This window comes from Patiria miniata, unplaced genomic scaffold (assembly GCF_015706575.1).
Source record: "Patiria miniata isolate m_02_andy unplaced genomic scaffold, ASM1570657v1 HiC_scaffold_5, whole genome shotgun sequence".
NCBI classification, from domain to species: Eukaryota; Metazoa; Echinodermata; class Asteroidea; order Valvatida; family Asterinidae; genus Patiria; species Patiria miniata.
Genome location: NW_024037072.1, coordinates 33,936,133 through 33,955,125, shown reverse-complemented (window position 1 = coordinate 33,955,125; position 18,993 = coordinate 33,936,133). Strand labels below are relative to the sequence as shown.

At 41.7% G+C, this 18,993-nt stretch overlaps 2 protein-coding genes across 2 annotated transcripts; both read right to left on the bottom strand.

Moving 5' to 3' along the window:
* Positions 1–1,358: 1,358 nt before the first annotated feature.
* Positions 1,359–6,945, bottom strand: LOC119740339 (cuticle collagen 13-like). Its single transcript, XM_038215601.1, has 4 exons — positions 6,526–6,945; positions 5,476–5,626; positions 4,298–4,455; positions 1,359–2,036 (listed from the first exon to the last, which is right to left on the bottom strand). The coding sequence occupies exons 1-4, from the start codon at positions 6,581–6,583 to the stop codon at positions 1,633–1,635; spliced, it is 771 nt and encodes a 256-aa protein (XP_038071529.1). The 5' UTR covers positions 6,584–6,945; the 3' UTR covers positions 1,359–1,632.
* A 3,713-nt stretch (positions 6,946–10,658) lies between these two features.
* LOC119741622 (proteoglycan 4-like) lies at positions 10,659–17,833 on the bottom strand. The gene is made up of 4 exons (XM_038217449.1): positions 17,662–17,833; positions 14,795–14,969; positions 14,355–14,494; positions 10,659–11,420 (listed from the first exon to the last, which is right to left on the bottom strand). The coding sequence occupies exons 1-4, from the start codon at positions 17,738–17,740 to the stop codon at positions 10,987–10,989; spliced, it is 828 nt and encodes a 275-aa protein (XP_038073377.1). The 5' UTR covers positions 17,741–17,833; the 3' UTR covers positions 10,659–10,986.
* Between the last annotated feature and the right edge of the window lie 1,160 nt (positions 17,834–18,993).

Here is an 18,993-nt window from a genome sequence, read left to right as displayed (position 1 = left end):
AAGCCCCCTACGCCACTGGTAGAGTCATGAGTTTAGCGAAGTCTCAATGTTTCGAAAATAAGAGAATGCAAGCATTGATTCGTACTGTTTCGTTTAAGGATCTTCCTCCTTTTCATGTTGTTTTTATTAGGTGCTAATTTAAGAGTGTTTTGATAGAGTGGCATTGTTTTTGTTTTAACTTCACAATTGATGGAAACCTTTAATTCAATTAAACATATTATGCTTTGGGCCAACAAAAAATATCAATCATCAAATTCTGATGTTTATTTTTGAGAATAGTCAGAAAACAGGTTATCAATATTAATTTTTAAAATATTAACTTCAATAAGTTAGTAATTACGTTGTGATTCCTCGGATGATTAACTAGCAGCCAAGGATAACATAATAAGTCGTCGAAACGAAGCTCAAAACTACACGTTTCTGCAACAATAATGACGAATCGATTTCGAAACCAGAATATAGGTACATAAGTTGTAAAAAAAATAACTTTTACCCGTTAGGGAAAAATACATTTAGAGGGTACTTCCTTTTTAATTTACAGCTGTTATTATTTGTACAGTGAGCGGGAATGTTTTTCAAATTGATAATCATCAAAATAAGCAATTTATAATTCATTGCACACCAAAAGTTCAACATTTTCGTCTTTCTCTAAATCACGATTGTATACCAAAAAAATGTCATCGAATGACTTTACACATTTCCACACTGAAAATATCTAGGCCTAAATAAAACACAGAAGCACTTTTTTGAGAGGCAAAGAATCGCACCCACACACCCAAAAAAATGAAATAATAAATCAGCTGTCAATTGTGATCCATATAGTTACATATTTAATATCTTACACCCTTGTATATGCACTAACAAAAGACATTTCAGGCCTAAAATATACATTTCAGATGTCTGGTTTACAGTTTACATTTGCAAACATCAATTAACGAAATGATCCAGGGCCCCAGGGAGAACAGTTCAGTGACAACTGATGGGGCTACCCTGGTAAAATAAAACGAAATAAATAAAAAATCAATCAATTAATCAATCAATCAAAATAATTATCAGGAAACATCTTAATGGATTGTTACGGAATGACAGTCCAAAGCATCCTGTAAAATTGTGGCTCCTGGTGTGCTGACATTTTCAAGAAAACTTGTACTTTTCCAAATCTTGTTGGCCGACCAGCGTTGGAGAAAGCATATATTTTTTTATCCCTCATTTTTGTCTGAAACTGTTTACACACCTGTGAAATGGTAAAAGCCGGCTAGACTGATTCTCTTACCTTACCTTTCCCCCAGGTCTATAAATTGCTCCGTTTCATCTTAGGTGGGTCAGGGAACCAGACTACAAGAACATGTTTTGTTTTTTTTGATTTTCCAGTATCTCCGAACCCAAAACGTGAATCAAGTCAGTTTAACAATATTATAACATACAATCCTCCAAATCTAGTTATTGCTGAAAATTGCAGCAAAAGCAAATGTTTATTATTGATATAAAATAAGAAATGTAAACTATATGAGTACACGCTTTGACGTAATTAATAACTATATGAGCACAAATAGGAAAAGAAGTTTATATAGCAGCATAATGAATGATTATTTAAAACTTGACAGAAAACTCTGCATGGTACGAGTTCATATATTAGGTTTCTTTGGAGTTCTCGTACTGCGGTGGCGGATCGGATGGGCCCGTTCCGGCTATCACACCCGGAACATTTGGCTGTGGACACTGACCAGCAGGGGCAGAGGTCGACGGGTAGTACTGGCTAGCCGCTTGAGCCCCAGGGTACTGACCGGCCGGCGGCGGGTAGGCCTGAGGTTGACCGGGGTAGGCCATGGGCTGACCAGGGTAGCCTTGAGGTTGACCAGGGTAGGCTTGAGGTTGACCAGGGTAGGCCTGAGGCTGACCGGGGTAGGCCTGAGGCTGACCGGGATAGGCCTGTTGGCCGGGGTAAGGGGGCTGGCCAGTCGGGACCTGCTGACCACCGGGGTAGGCTGGCTGACCCTGAGAATATGACTGAGCAGTCATGGTTGTCATTTGAGTCCCTGCAGATTGAAAAAAAATTATAAGATAAAAAGTATTTTACTAAGGTGTTTTTATTTATTGTTTAACCTGGGGAGACCTTTCAGTGGAACACTGTTTTTCAAAGGTGCCCAGCAGTTACAACAAGCATACAATAGTATAAAATTTATAGAACAAGCAATAAAAACATTACAAAGATTATAATTAAGAAGAATAATAAACAGTAAAATGAGACAAGGTTAATCACGGTTGTTACATTGGCAGTAAAAAGACAAAAACAAGACATACATGTACATATAATATTAAACTATCTGGTTCGTGTAGAGGCGCTTAAAACAGGCAAGAGTGGGAGGCAACGGATGTTTAAGTGTCGCAGGGAGGTTATTGAAAGAATTAACTCCACGAGACGCAAATTTGCGTTTTCCTGAGTTAGATTTGGATAAGAAGGAACTAGATTACCTTGAGAAACAGACCTGGTATTGTATGAGTGGGTACTAGAAACTAAATGAAAATAGTTACAAAGTTGAGGAGACAATTGGATGCAAACTCAACAATCTTACTGTCTGTTAAGGAAAAAAACTTTAAGAGTTGGAAAATGTCATTCTGCCAGACAGTTCGTATGAAAATGATCCCATTTCTTGGCTAATAACCAACTTTTGAGAAGATTTTCCTATACAGAATGCAATTAATATTTTAACTAACGTTGGGCAAGAACTTAAGTAATAACTCAAACTAGGTTTTTCCCTTCACCTATGTATAAACACTGTATACATACTCAGTGTGTTACCTCCCGAGTGAACGTTGGAAAAAGTCACTCGCGTAGGACTCGAATCCACGACCTCCTGCTTTCTATTGCAGACGTCTTACCACTTGACCAGTGGCGTAGCCACCGGGGGGGGGGGGCGTGGGGGCGACTGTCGCCTCCCCCCAGTCGCCCCCCACCCCCCCCACTGAGATTTTGAGTTTCTAAAAAAAATATCATTGATCTAAATCTAATAGTCGCGAATGATCCACATGTTGACCACTGAGAAACGACCCTTCGACCGGAAACCGCGGACAAGTAAGCTGACAACCGGCGTGACATAGCGCATAATGATTATCTAAAATGCGTATTAACACCCACTGCACTGCTCGCTCACACCACGGAACACGTATTATAGACAGGTGGTCCGTGGGTCACACAGTTTCAGTCAGCGATATCACGCGAATTGGCCACGCACAAACTTTTTCCTCCATTCATATAAGCTAAATAATAATAATAGACCAATTAAAATTCCTTGAAATCAGTGGCGTAGCCACGGGAGGGGGGGGGGGCGTGGGGGCGACAGCCCCCCCCCCCCCCCCCCCTGAAACCTTGTCGCCCCCCCCCCCCCCTCAGTCCCCCCATGAGATTTTGAGTTTCTAAAAAAATTATCATTGATCTACCCGTGTCTCATTTACAGGGCCCTTTTATGTACTACAATGTATCTTTTGCTTCAAATATTGGTTAAAGTGGTCAGAAATTGCCTCAGATAGCACCACAGTGCATTTACAATCCAACATTTCTCGGGGCCCTTAAGCGGGCCCCGAACCCCACGCCTATAGCTCAGAATACCGATACCTGATTCAATGACTCCAACCTCGAAAACGATGTTCAAATAATTATCTTTGCTAAGAAAATATTAGTTAAAGCATGCAGGAAAGTGGTAAGAAATTGCTTCAGATCACACCACAGAACATATAAAATCCAATTTTTTCGGGGCCCTTAAGCGGGCCCTGAACCCCCACGCCGTAAGAGCTTCGCGCTTCGCGCTCGCATCAGTTCTGATCAAGGTAGGTCCCCCCCCCCACTTTTGAGAAGCGATTGACGCCCCTACATGACGCCCCCCATGAAATGTTCCAACCCCCCCCCCCCCCCAGCGCCCCCCCCCCCCCCCCCCCCCCCCTAAAAAATACCTTGCTACGCCACTGCACTCGACAACTGATCGAGCTAACGGGATCGGGTGACTGGTTCGAATCTGATATACATAGCAGCGAGTACCACTAGAAAGCAGAAGGTCGTGGGTTTGGGTCCCACCCGAGTGATTTTTTTCCAACTTTCACTCGGGAGGTAACACACTGAGTGCACGTCGGTGAAGGACAAAACCTAGTTCGGTTTACATCACCCCGAAGCAAAAGTCCTTCTTATGAATTAAGTAGGTGTATGGGTACCAACAATTAAACGTTAAAGTGAGACATGCAGAGTTTAAGAAACACTTGATTAGAGTCAACAGCCACGAGGGGTGGGGAAAGATTCGGTACTTACCGCCCTGAAAGTGGGTCACGGTAGTCGGTCCAGTGCGACGTCCTTGAGCGCCCGATTTGGTGGCACAGCAGCAGCAGCAGCACACCGCAACGATGACTGCAATGATGATACCAAGGAGGATCAATGAGCCGATCACTATGCCCACTATGGCACCCACACTGCATAGAAAATAAGGTTTGAATTACAGAAACTGGAACAGTTTAGCTTCTTTCTTTTTTGATGGATATAAAATGTTATTTAAATTGATGTGAAAAATTTAAGGAAAAGACTATGTGAATATGTGCAGCCAGATATCTGACACTTGTACAACAAAATATAAACACACGTATAAGGTGTCCATATAAATTCGTCTAAACTTGGTTACAAAGCATCGTATTGAATCCAATTACTGTCAGGGAAACCTCGTCTTGAATTGGAGTCGACAGTTACAACAACTCGACTCGTTTCCTCGGTCGTGTCAGATAAAAGCACTGCAGAACAGTCTGCACTGGACGGGATAATTATAAGACGCAACTCTGCCACAGCAAGTTAGTTTCAAAGATTATTATCCGTGTTTTCTTTGATTTGCTGATAAATCAAGATATAAATACACTCTAATACTCCTGGTCAGACTGACCCTGTTCTTTTTGGCCTGACACTATTCAGGGTCAAAATTCACACATTTTCGGGTCAACATGACTCACTTCCCGGGTCATTTTAACCAAGAAGCCTTGGCAAAGTCTCATTTGACACAGAACAGTGTCAAGTTTGACCCTGAATAACGGTGTTAGACTAAATAGAACCCGGACTGGTTCAAATCTGACCGGGGGAATGTTAGAGTGTAACACACGACCAAAAAACACCGAGTCCTCGTTTATTCAACTTCCACAGACGACATTTCGAAAGTTAGTCTTGCTCAACTAAATAGACAGACTGACGGACCGACAAGCAGTATACTTGTAGTCCAGACCTTCTCTGAGACCTTAATAATGCGTTAGAGAAGCTTAAGCAAATCATGAATCTGAAAGAAAAATATTTGAATGAACAATTGAATATTGATTTAAAAATCCTAAAAATGCGGTTTCTTTACACTCATCATTGGATCCAAAATAAAAATCTGGACGTGTCTCGGAAATTGTCGATCACAAAAATGTGACGAATTGACAGATAGATCCATCCATTTTACTAATTAATTTTACCTCAATTGGTAAACGCTTTCGTAGTCCGTGTCAAAGTAACAACAGTGGTTGTAGGGCGTGTTGTCCTGGCAACATTCGTCCTGGCCATCGTTGTCGGAATATGTAGGACACCAGAAGTTGGAATATGTACCTGGGCAGTATTCCCCGAACGCTGCATATTTAGGGCCGGGAAAGGTGTAGCAAAGTTACATAAACACGGAAGGATTAAGGGGGAAATAGTTAAGCTTTAAAATCAAGATAGTCTTTGCACTACCTAACCTATTGCATATGTTGTAAATCAATTGATCAGCATGACTGGGACGATTTTTGTGGCACATATAAAAATTGCTTTCCTCACATATCACCATTTAATCATCTTTTATATCAGGACTTTGATATAGTAATTCTTGAATTTAAAACTAACACTAAAATCGATGCCAACCGACTAGAAAATCTAAAATTAATTCATTCATTTGTAACAAGAAACTTGCTGGCAGTAATGATATCGATCCAGACATGAATCACTCAATTATACCACCTCAGAGTAGCTCTTGTCAGACCAGTTTGTTGAAAAAGACAAATCGACTAACTATCGAAATACGTTTTCATGTTTTCACCAGAATGTTCGAAGCCTCGCTAATAAATATTCTTAACTTCCAATTCCATGTGATTGGTTTTAGTGCTTTCAAGGTTTTGCCGCCTCTAGTGGCCTTTATATCTTGTTCAATACCTATAATATTTTTCATTTCTGTCATGAAGAGGAAATAAATGTGCCTGAACTAACTAATAAAATATTCTCTAGCAGACCAAACTGTGAGTGAACCATACACATACAGTCGCGAGTATTATGATGCGTCATCAGCACTTCCGCTGGTACCTGTGGTTGCAGCCAAGCAAAACCTTTTTGTGTTGAGAACATTTTAGTGAGCTCTACGGGCAGTTCAGTGCAATTGTCCCCTGCTCAATCACAATTTATTACATACTCCAAACGTGAAACAATATCCCACACATCTATCGACATTAAGATGGGAAACTAGCTGATACCTTCTTTTCTGCCATTATTCGTCTTACCTGGTGAAAAGCAAACGAAAACGAAAACAATGCGCACCACCAGCCACATCAACGCCATGTTTGCTGATCAATGTCTATCCAATTATTAGTGGATAAATGCGATGCCTAGGTAGTATCCATGGTAAACACGGGCTGTGTTGTTTACCATTCATTAATCATTACCAAGTACATTAGAGTGCAAGTCAGGGAACGACAAAACAGCCTTCTCCTCTGACGACCTATACGGCACACGGGGTCAAGTTAAATATTTTACGCGATGATTAACGAGGTGCTGGGTGGTGCTTGCTGCGGAAGTTACATGACTTTGTGAAAACGACCGATATAAGAATTCTAGTGTATGGAATATCCGCATGCACAGCAATTGTCTATGATATACGAGCAGATTAATCAAGCAAACCAAGACTACGCCTTGACCTCCAGATTCTGACCAATCAGCGGGCGCCTTCTATATCGAATCTTCGGTAACCCGCTGGCAGTTAATTGTTCTGCAACCACGTATAGTCAACGACCATAATGCGCATGAGTCAGTTAGTAACGGGATGGTTCTCGGATTTAACTTTCCTTTTTAAAAAGAATCACCAGAGCCATGAATGAGAAGAAAAGGCTGGATTTCTTTTTATCCATCATCATGACTTGATTAAACACAATTTTGGGAAGAATATTTTGTTTGGGGGGAAATAATGATAATTTAGAATTCCCTCCAATTCCTGCGGCATTCAGACCAGCGATTTATTACGACCAGCAGGCAGGCCATAGCGAAACCACGCTGAATATTAGCTATAAGAACATATTCCGAATCAGGTGACATATTTAGTTGTTCATGTGATGTACGTTTCACGCATGCGTATTGCGGTCAATGACCTTATCAGATGCAAACAAATATTTGCAACCAGTACAAAAACATGGCATTCAAAATGACAAATCAACCGCTTATGGTCCACATTTCTGATCGAAATGACGTCACAGTTTCTAAAGTCAACACCGATTGGCTGCCGAGCGAGGTCGCATACAATTAGCATGTTAGGATATATCAGACGTTCGACCGTGGCTCTGCACACAGGAAGGGAAGTCGTCACTAAATACAGGGACCATGCAGAGTTTTCTGGCAACGCGTACAGCATTATGTAGCACGATATGAGACGGAGGGAACCGTCCCCTCCTTTGTGTTGGTCATGGTGTTACCCTAATCTCAGGAATTCTTTTGCGATATCTAGGGAGATGTGTTATCAATAGTCTAGGGTTTGCATAGGGTATTGGGAGATGGGGTGGGGTACCCTCTTCGTCTCCAATCGTGCTGGGTATAGCGTACAACGCGGTGCCAGTGTTGGAAGTTGTGGTGACTAATTTACTGTATGTACATGCATAGATGATGAACGACAAAGACCTGTTAATCATTGTTAACACAAGGAGATAGGAAACCAGCAAACGTAATTATTAACCCAGTATAGAATGAGAAATTCAGGCTGTTCTATACGGACTCACTGCATGACCGTAGATGGCGCCAAGCAGGTACTCACGAGATCTAAAAAGGACATAGGCCTACACACGAGACTGGTTGACCTCATGTCACAAGTACTATTGAAGACAGGCAACGGCATCTTGCTTCTTCGGATATCATAATGATTGCTTTTACACCTTAACAAACTGTATAGTACGGCAGATAGGTGATGGCTTGGGCCTTTTATGGTACAAGCTCGGCATTTGGCTCGCAGTCAGAGTATGTCAAGACATTTGCTTATAGAGCCATCGCAGATTTGTCCTTTGAAAAAAATATAGGTAGAATAACCAGTACATGTACATGTAATGGCAGCCATTCGGAAAATTGCTTGTAATTCAACCTTTATTTGTTCAAAGGACAATTCTGCGATGGCCCTATAGCCAAATATCTTTCTTAAGACATACATTGACTGTGTGCCAAATCCCATGCTTGCCAGACATTTTTTTTTCATTGTAATCTGCTCGTCTTCCCCTTACAAAATCGATTTTCGTACGGATTTTTAAAATATTTTTTTTAATAGATTTCTTTAAAAAAGTCATCAAATATGTATTTCTGGCAGCCCTTTACAGCGAGGAAAATTACAAAGAGTAACTTTCGGAAGCGTTATTGACTTTTTTTAATGCCGTGATTAAGAGATATAGGCTATTATCTTTTACAATTTAGAAACTCTACCCGATAACGACAAACGAAACATCGGGCGTCGCAAACCCTCATTAATGTAGATTGGCAAAAATATTACAGCTCGTTTACAATGAAGATTTATTACGATTCTCTACAAAGGTATATTCAGCCATCTATAGTTACAGTCAAGTTTTATGGCTCCTCGTGAACATGAAATGACAAAAATGCAAAATGCTATTATACATGTACATGTATGCACTCTCTTGTAATTGTTGGAAATTCATGTACGCATGTAGATTTAGTAAGCCAAGCCTAAGGTAAACGTAAGAGGACGCCCTTGTATTTCAGCCATTATAGTGCACTTATTTTAAGGTTGTACCTGGTTAAATATTCATTAAAATGCCATAAAAAAACCTTTTATTTTGGAAAATTGACATTGAAAGAAAATAAAGTTTTAAGAGAATGGCACTAACACAAGTCATAAAGAAGAGTCTAAGAACGAAGAATCTTTAGTAAAGTGTGGATTCGGAATTACGAATCTACACTTTGAACACGTTGGACAATTGTTCTCTATAATGAGCATTAAATGACCGTATGCGTGAAAATTTCCTTCCGAAAGTACCAATGCATCTTCCCTGTCAGATTCTCCGCCGTCACTGTAGCCTTGACCAATGCTGTCAAGCCAAGCTTTTTCCCTGAACTGTCCGGCAGCCGTTTTACCCTACTTGTCACGGCAACGTACGCCGCTAGCAGCCCCCTGGCTAGCTCCGCTTGCCTGTACTGTACTTGTCACGGCACACGTACGCCGCGCGCTTTGCCGGTACGTATACAGTACCTACGTACGTACGTACTACGTGCACCCCATGCAGTAACCAATACGCAGTCGCAGTCGAGGCGAAAGACACTCCCACGGCAGTGTTACTGTATACTGTACATGTACATGTACATGTACAGGTTCTGTACATGTACCTGTACGTACGTCCGTGTGCGGATTTGTGTTAAGAGCACATCGCGCGCGCAGTACAGGCAATTCGCAAGCGGAGCTAGCTCGCCAGGGGCCGGGGGCTGCGAGCGGCGTACGTTGCCGTGACAAGTAGGGTAAAACGGCTGCCGGACAGTTCAGGGAACTGAAAGCTTGGCTTGACAGCAACGGCTGCCGGACAGTTCAGGGAAAAAGCTTGGCTTGACAGCATTGGTCAAGGCTACCGTCACTGCAAAACCTACTTCGAGTCAGAAAGAAAACATCGTCTGAACTATCAATTTGTCGACGGAAGGAGCCGGGACAAATGTTGCAACCTGACGCCACTTTTTTCTCCATATATCATCTCAATGAAGGGCATTCATTGCAAAAATGATGATGACATGAATCTGGGACTGAGAAATATTTCCAATTTTGTTTAAAAATACTTAAAAACAATTCTTGATTCTCCATATACTTTGTACACAATCGCGGAAGTGGCGCCAGGTTGCAACATTTATCCCAAGTCTTTTCATCTCCACTCACTGTTAATGCCAATACTTCTTTTGACGCAATGGTTTAAGTCGAAGAATACACTTTCAAGTGTGGATTCTTAACTTACAAATTCACTCGGCGCTTCGCGCCTCGTGCCTCGTGAATTCTAAAATTACGAATCCACACTTTCTCGTGTATTCTCCTTAACCGAATCCACACTTTGTGACCAGCGTAACAGATTCGTAGTTCCGAATCCACACTTTTAACAATAGTGTGACGTCATAGCAATGGTTTAATAACTGAAGACGGGCTGCGAGGTGCGACATCCGAGCAAGGATCACACAGGGCAGTTCGTTGTGTGTTCTGCACGGGCTGCCGCCTGCTGTATCACGGTGCCTCCATCATATTTTGCGGTAGAATATATTGAACGCGGCCTCCAAACTTTAAAATGTTTTTGGGAAGGACATTCTGGGTCTTGTCCTTTTCTTTGACGCTGTTTACCAAAAAATGTATATATTTTTCTATACAAGCTTCCAAGCGCGTCTAGTCTGCTCCCATTAGTTATTCTTAATGTTGGTCTGTTCACTTGCTGCTAAGGACCAACAAATGCACATCGTGAGTCATCAGCAGACACAGAGGTGCGTAAGTACTTCTGCGTCAGCAGTGATTGGAAGGAATATTCAACGGGAGACAACGTGATCATGCCGGTGTCGTATGAAATCAGAACTCTTCTTACATCGGGTCTCTTCTACTGTTTTGAACTCCCAGCCTTGCACTGGCCCATAAGTACTCATTATTAACGGTTCACAGAGAGAGATGTTCGGTACGGTAAATTAGTTCGTAGTTCATACTACACCAAGTAGGCTCTTCGGGTGCTCTGGAGCTCTTATCAGATATTGTTGGGAGGCGGAGGGGCCAGTTCGGGTGCGTAGGTATTGGCTGCTTCGGGTTTGTGCGTGTAGTAGTCAGGCTGGGGCGAACTGTACTCCTCCAGGCCTCGCTGAGAATAGTCCGTGTAGCTCAGAGTGGGTTGCTGCTGGCCTTGCTGATGGTAGCCCTGACTCGACGGATAGGTTGGCTCGGGCTCACGCGGGTAGGTTGGCTCGGGCTCACGCGGGTAGGTTGGCTCGGGCTCACGCCGGTAGCTCCTCGGGAGTGTGGTATACGCTGGTGGAGGGTAACTCAGTGATTCGTAGGCCTGTTCCTTGGTCAAGCTGGCCGGCTTTGGTTGTGTATTGCTTCGACTCTGTTGTGGATTACTTCGACTGTGATGTGGATAGTTTTGCCTCTGCGCTGTGGTGGTTCTTGTCATCTGATGTGCGCCTGATTGTAAAAGAAAAGTATGATCATCAAATAATTAATGAAGAAAATAATGCATGTAAAAAAAGAATATCAACTTGTATAAATGCTATTGCTTTGTCTTCTCTTTTACGATGTTGAGAGCGTTATTTCAGCTGGGCGTGCATGCTTACTGCATCTTCATACACTCGAAGGCAGTGACAAGCGTTTTTGGTGATCCCTCTGAATCAGACCTGTACAATTAACATCAATCCCGTCTGTACCTTAACCCTGCATGCCCTTACAGAAATGTCCCATGAGCATCCCATGGGATTCCCATGGACCCCATGGGAAACCATGGGGTCATCAAGAACACCATGTAAGTTAAAATGATTGGTAATCCTTACTTTTAGGACACCTCTATTTTGTACGAGTTCTGTTCAAAACTGACTTTTGCAGATGACTGTCCAGTACCAAAGTGACTTTTGCAGGCTAAAGAAGTCTTTTTCTTCAGACAAACTCATGTTAGTTATAATTTTGAAAGAACTTTCAAAGAAAATGTGACTTTCCTACCTTTTTTTGCAGTTCGCCATCTTGCTTTTTAAATTTATTTTCTGTTTGTCATCGTCGTCTTTAACCCCTCATAAATCAAAACCCTGCCCTATTTCTACAAAATCAAACCTGCTGATATTCAAGAGGTGTCATTGCCAAATGTTCAAATGTGTCAATAAATATCAGAATGTCACTTTTGAGTGTCATTTAGTCAGCTGTTTTGGTGAGTCTTTTAACCTTATATAGGAAAGGGGTCCTAAAAGTAAGGATTACCAAATGATCACCATGGGAGATTTTATGATCATCATGGGAAACCCATGGGAATACCATGGAGATTGCATGGACAACATGGGAACACCATGGGGATTTTACGAGCTCCATTGGAACACCATGGGAACACCATGGGGATTTTATGAGCTTCATGGGAACACCATGGGGATTTTATGGACATCATGGGAACACCATGTGGAATTAATGAACACCATGGGAACCCCATGGGAATTTATGGACACCATGGGAACACCATGGGAACCCTATGGCGATTTTATGGACACCATGGGAACACCATGGGGATTTTATGGACACCATGGGAACACCATTGGGATTGTATGTCACCATGGGAACACCATGGGGATTTACTGGACACCATGGGAACATCATGGGGATTTTAGACACATGGGTACACCATGAGGATTCGGACGCCATGGGAACACCATAATGTGGGTGATATAAATTATGGACACAATGGGAACACCATGGAGAATTAAAAGGCAGCACTGGGACACTGCCGGGTTATACTGGAGAACATGCATGTGCCATGGAAAACCATCATAGACCCAATTGCACTCCCAAGTTATAGGAAAACCTTTCTTTGATTTAATTACTTATTCGCCTAGCTGTAAATTTGAATTCAATTAAAAATATTTCCCTTGTGGTCATAGAGGTTATCAAGAATTCTATTTGTTAAGCTGACCATGGGAAACTCCTGTGGATGTTCACCAATTGAACACAATGGGATAAACACCATGGGACACCATGGGAACACCATGGGACCACCATGGGACATTTTTGTGAGAATCGCTTACAATAACGAGTTTTGTAATTGCACATTTTTGAATTTTTTTGTTGATAAGTGAAGTTAAATGATGCATACAGTATTTTTTTATGTGGAAAATGTGTCATTCAAACTTTGGATAATATTGATTCACATGTTATTATGGTTGGAAACATTTATGAGAAAAAATAAATTGGTAACACTGTGATAATATGGTACGACTTGACAAGTGGTATGGGAGCAATAATGTGGAATTTGATCCTAGAGTGCATAAGCCACTCCTACTGCGTGGAACAATCCCTATCGGAGATCCGTGATGTGCTTTACCTATTCGGTGAATAGCACTTAACACACAGGGTTAAAATATATTAAGGAAGTTGTTATTGAAAAATACCATGGAGCAATAAATCTTTTGAGAAATGAAAGGAAACCATACATGGGAAAAAACCCATACAAAATTTCCCATGGGGAAAATCCCATAGGAAAACTCCCATGGGAAAAAAACAATGCTACATGGTGTCCAATTCACCATGCAATTCCCATGGGGTCCCATGGGAAAATTTCCCATTGGAATTACATGGGAGATTTCTGTAAGGGTGAATGAATCTTGCGTTTGTCATGCCGCTGTGAGATTGGCTAAACAATTCCCTGACGGTAAAGTTCATCTTAACTTCGTTTTAAATGTATGTGGACTATCAGCAATATCGTCCATTTTCTGTCAGAGTTTCAGGTAATGATCCCTTGCTTACTGCAAGGTTTTCCTTATGGTGACATCCTTTAATTGGGTTGCACCAAACATATCATTTGACCTGCGGCCCCCGCGCCTAACTCTTTGGCGTCTTCTGTCCAGCACGTCTTTCAAACACAGCTTCATCAGCGATTTAACCGAAGTGGCATAATCAATTAAATGCATGTATAACTGCAGCTAATTATTACCGTAAAGTGTAAAGCAAACTTTTCACCGTTGCGATCCTTACAATAAAAAGTCCTTGAGTGGTCAGATTGACCGGAATCCAGGTTCTATTTAGCGTGACACTTTTCAGGGTCAACATTGACAATATTCAGGGTCAACAGTGACATTATTCAGGGTCAAAATTGACACTATTTAGGGTCAACGTTGACACTATTCAGGGTCAAAATTGACACTATTCAGTGTCAAAATGGACACTATCCAGGGACAAAATTGACACTTCTTTGACTCATTTTCATGGTCATTTTGACCTGGAAACATTGGCAAGGCGTCATTTTGACCCAGTAAAATGTCAATTTTGACCCTGAAAAGTGTCAGGCCTGAAATATAAACGGATTCCGAGTCAATTCTGACCAGGGACTTTGTAATAGTGTAGGTCCTACACATGTATTGAGACACTCACTTGAATTTGTCGCCGTTTGCTGTGGTTGTCGCTGTCGCTTCAACTTCCTGACGTGACATCCGACAATGATCACAATGACGACGACAAGAAGGACCAAGCCAATGATGCCTCCGATCACCACGCCGATGATTTTTCCCACACTGTGTATCAGAAACCAAACAATATCGCACTAATTATAACTCTGTCACATTTTAATCACGATCAAACATTAGAAGATATACAAATGCTTTGTTAGCTGCATTAATGTTAAAGCAACGCAACTGAACAAGAAAAACTTATATTAAGGACCCGGAGAAGTGCCATGCTTGCTAAATAATGATAAACTACCGATCAAATTCGATTAATGAAAATTTTAAAAATAATAATAATAATAACGAATTCTGTAAACCAGCTGATCATGGTCTCTGCTTTATTGTATGAGTGTTTCAATTAATTCTGACCTCCAGTAGAAACTCCCGTGGTAGTTATTGTAGGCCTCAAAGTCGCAACAGTATTGGCTATCCGACGGGCCGCAGCATTTGTAATTCCGATAATCATCGCTGAATCCGGGACAGTAGAAACCTGAGATGGACTCGCCGGTGTAATCGGTATAACCCTGACAGTAATCGGCGATAGCTAAGGGGAGAAAGAGTGTGGGTAGTCGGTCAAGAAACTAGTGGGATACAGTATGTATGGAGTTTTTAAGAGGAAATACACAAAGAATCTGTTGCTTTTTCTTTGTCCTCAATAATTGTACGATAATATAATCTGAATATTTTGTTGTAAATAAGCACAATGGGCAGGGCCTCCGTGCATATTAAAGTACCCCCTCAACGATAAGAAAGGGAGAGTTGGGGAGACCACCTTGGAGTTCGGTCGGCGTACCCCCGCCCTGTAAACAGGACGCTGGGATACTCTGAAGAGCTTCACAGAATCTTGTGAAGGAAGTGGCCTATGACCTATGTATGAAGCATCTGGCTGCAGCTGTTCAAGACCGCAGTTAGACAATGTGCGCAAATGCTATCCGAAAACTTCCCATAGAAATGCGCACATTCCATACCGGATGTGATTTCTGTTTCATTGCGGACCATGTGGACAAAATTTTGAGCGTCGCTTAATGCAATCCGACCGTTCGTGATTCGAAACGGAGCCTGAGCAAGTGACGGGAATTGTAAATTTACAACACAGATATGTTTTACAGAATTTCCTACATTATTACGCTTTTAACGAGAAAAAAAACATCTCTAAACTGGAATAAAAGAGTAATGAATCAGTCTTAACGGCCGTTTCAAACCTTGCAGAGTCATGACCTTGATGACGCGCAGGTCACTGGTCACGTAAAATCTAACCAATCAGAGCGTGAATTCATCAGGGTATCCCAGCGTCCTGTTTGCAGGGCGGGGGGGGGGTACGAGCGAAACCTTGGAGAGGCATTCAAACGCGTTGCCAAACACGCCTGATGCTCACGCCAAGACGCTATAATCGTGCGTAAATTTGAGCTATACGCGCGACCTCTAGTACGCGCACGTGATGTGTCCCGTTCCGCCAGCTGGGCCCAATTTCACGGCGCTGCCTGCTTAGCGCAAAAAAGCCTGGCTTATAAAAGCAGTTTACCAGCCAAAACTCCACGTGTTTTTCATGCTATAGCGAACAACAGCTGAATAATAATCACGAGCAATATACATCACATGGAGTTTTGGCTGGTAACCTGCTTTTTAAAAGCAAGACTTTTTTGTGCTAAGCATTTTTTTTTGGCTTAGCAGCGCAGTGAAATTAGGCCCTGATCCAAGGGGCTCTCGAAAGCGGTGAAAACGCACCCTCTCTTGTTCGCGCACGGAGACCATACTCAGAAGGTAAAGTACATGTAGTTCAGGTTTTGAAATCGAGGAATTACCACAATTTAGTTTTGACCTTTCAGAGACTGGTGAGATTGGCAACCCTTATAAACCAGGGCCCAATCTGCAAGGAGTTGCTCGGCATGAACATTTTCTGTATACATGCACACCACAAAATTGCTCACGAAGAACATGTTAGGCCTACCAGCAAAAAAATGTCCTACAATTTTTGTTGCTTTTGACCGGGTTTTGGGCTGGATTTTTTGGTCAGCACAACACAATTTTTTTTTAGCAGCAATATGGGATTGGCCCAGATTGAAGTTCAACTTCGCACTTACGTGAGCTGAAAAAAAATAATTTATTATGTCAGTAAAAATGAGAAACATGGTGTAATCTCACAGTTCTGCAATTATGATTGTACCAACTAAATACAGACAGTCCGTTCGTCTTTATGTTGTTTTTTTTACAATATTTACTCCTTTTTAAAAGATTGTTTCGGAACGGAATTTGAAGAAAATCGTATGTCTGGGTAGCAGTTCAGTCAAAGATTACTTATCACATGATGTTCAGTGATCTTAGATCTACATAGCGTTCAAGTAGATCTTTCAAAGTTATTTGGGACGACCGATATGGCGATGTCTACCTTGGATTTGTTTTAAGTGGTGATGAAATCTTTAAATTTCCCAAACTTTTGAAAGGGTCGGTTGGATGTCATTTGACACAAGGTGGCGGTGTTCATTGAGGACACCGCAAGTCTTAATTGTTTGTAATTGTTTACTTCAATGTTCATTCCTGACAGATTTCACTGTTGGCTTCAAATTATAGGATCGATAGTGATCGCCTAGCTTTCTCTTATTATTCCGCCTTTTCCAACTGTTTCTATCATTTTTTTGGCGCAGCTATGTTGACAATATCAGACGCCATCCAATCGGCATTTTTCTGTGTTTCTTTAGTACCAAAAATGTGGATAGTAGTACGGCCATGGTATGGCCATCCTCTACAAAAACTGTGGGGCTTATTATCCTCTTCATCCTGCCGATGAAAGCTGCAAGGAAACGTTACATTAAAAAAACATTGGTCGCGCGCAGTGTGCCAGTAACTTCCGGCAGGAGGCTCCGGAAGCACGTGAACAGCGAATGTGAGAATACGGCAATTTGATTAGAGCATAATCTATAACCGTCTTATGCTCAGGTTACTGCCCTTAAGTCACATAGCGAGACTGCTACCACGCTGCCTATAAGATTTATAGTAGGTTAACCTAGGCTAACCTAACAACCTTGTCCTCAAAACTCCACCGTTTCATGGCCCATGCACACCTCACTTGGCTTGACCCCGGTAATAAATACGGTCGGACACGCATGGGATATGTAGCCTACGTCAACCGAGGATAAACACATTAATTGTCATGTACTTCCAATATGTACACCGTGATATCTTGTGTAATTTCGTTATTAAAAAAACCCTTCTAATTGAAGCTATAAGTATTGTCTTACCGAAGTCAATGATGGAGATCAATGTCGTGATAAGCATAAGATGTAGGGCGGAGTTGGCATTCGCTATGCAGGGTGCCATTTTGATGACTGCATCAGCAACACAAAGTACGTCAAAACAACGCTGGCACCAACGGTTTTCGATGTACACTATGAAGGCGGTTCACCGGGTACCAGTTTGTTTTCAGCAGCCAGCTGCATCATAACACGATGGGTTTTTTTTTGCGTGTACGGTATGTACGGTTGGAGCAAATGCCGTTTACAATGTGACCATTCAACCGTAGCAATGAGTCATAGTAATTTCTAAAGGTTTGGATCCAATGAAACCACTTCCTCATCGTGACGACCCTCCCTCTGTACTGAGACGTACGTTAAAATAGAATTCATGAAAATATGATAATTTAAAAGAAACTTTTTGAAAAATCAATTAAAAATTTCACAATCTTATTTTACCCTTCGATATACCAAAAAAGGTATACCAACAAAAGGGGAAAAGATTAAGTGTTAAAGTGAGCTTTTTTAACCATTCTATCTACAATAGGTATAACAACAGCACCCAAAAAAAATCATAAGAAAGCAAAACATCAGCAACATGACAGCACAGACTGGTTATTGTGCACTACATTCTATTTTTGCCAAGTTTGGGCACAAGATGGCGTCCTTTCTGCACACCGCGTACGGAAACAATTTGTTTGATTTCGCGGGTCATTCACCTGACATAAATGCCAGACCGCTGAGGGCGCCTTATTCAGACTGGTAGTAATGTGCCAGACCCCGACTCGTCAAACAGGTTTAGCGCAATCAATATGCAGAACATCAGTAGCGCAGGAAAGGAAAAATCAAATAAAATGAAAATGACAAAGAAAGTCAAGGTAAAGTGTGCTCATGCACGGCATGCACATCATGACCTATAATGCACCGACTGTATTTTGGGGGAATAAATCATACAGGGTGGCCCCACCAAAACAAAAAAAAACTGGAACGGCGTACTTCCGCTCCCTTGAGACTCAAAACAACTTAACCAATGAATGGGGAATTCTGTTATAAAAGAAAAATGATACCAAGATCGCCCGATTCTGTCCAGTAGTTTTTGTTGTAAAGGCTATTTTGTGAAACAAAGTCGGGAGTCATTTTGTCCGGATGAAATACTAAACCGTTCCAGCGAATTTGACTTAACATGGGTAGAGGGATTAAAATAATGTTATGTAATACTACCCTAGTGGAAGATATGTGCTACACAAAATAGGCTCTGCAGCAAAAACTACTAGACTAAACAGAATCAGATGTTGGCATCATATTACTTCTAAAAAGATTCTCCATCCATTGGTACAGGTG

What these genes read in the sequence shown, in the direction of transcription:
- LOC119740339 (XM_038215601.1), bottom strand. Translation starts at nt 6,583, where the DNA reads ATGGCGTTGATGTGGCTGGTGGTGCGCATTGTTTTCGTTTTCGTTTGC. An exon ending in GAAAGCGTTTACCAATTGAG is followed by an intron (nt 4,456 to 5,475) that starts GTAAAATTAATT and finishes TTTTCTATGCAG; the next exon opens with TGTGGGTGCCATAGTGGGCA. An exon ending in CGTGACCCACTTTCAGGGCG is followed by an intron (nt 2,037 to 4,297) that starts GTAAGTACCGAA and finishes TTCAATCTGCAG; the next exon opens with GGACTCAAATGACAACCATG.
- LOC119741622 (XM_038217449.1), bottom strand. Translation starts at nt 17,740, where the DNA reads ATGGCACCCTGCATAGCGAATGCCAACTCCGCCCTACATCTTATGCTT. An exon ending in GATCTCCATCATTGACTTCG is followed by an intron (nt 14,970 to 17,661) that starts GTAAGACAATAC and finishes TTCTCCCCTTAG; the next exon opens with CTATCGCCGATTACTGTCAG. An exon ending in CACGGGAGTTTCTACTGGAG is followed by an intron (nt 14,495 to 14,794) that starts GTCAGAATTAAT and finishes TCTGATACACAG; the next exon opens with TGTGGGAAAAATCATCGGCG.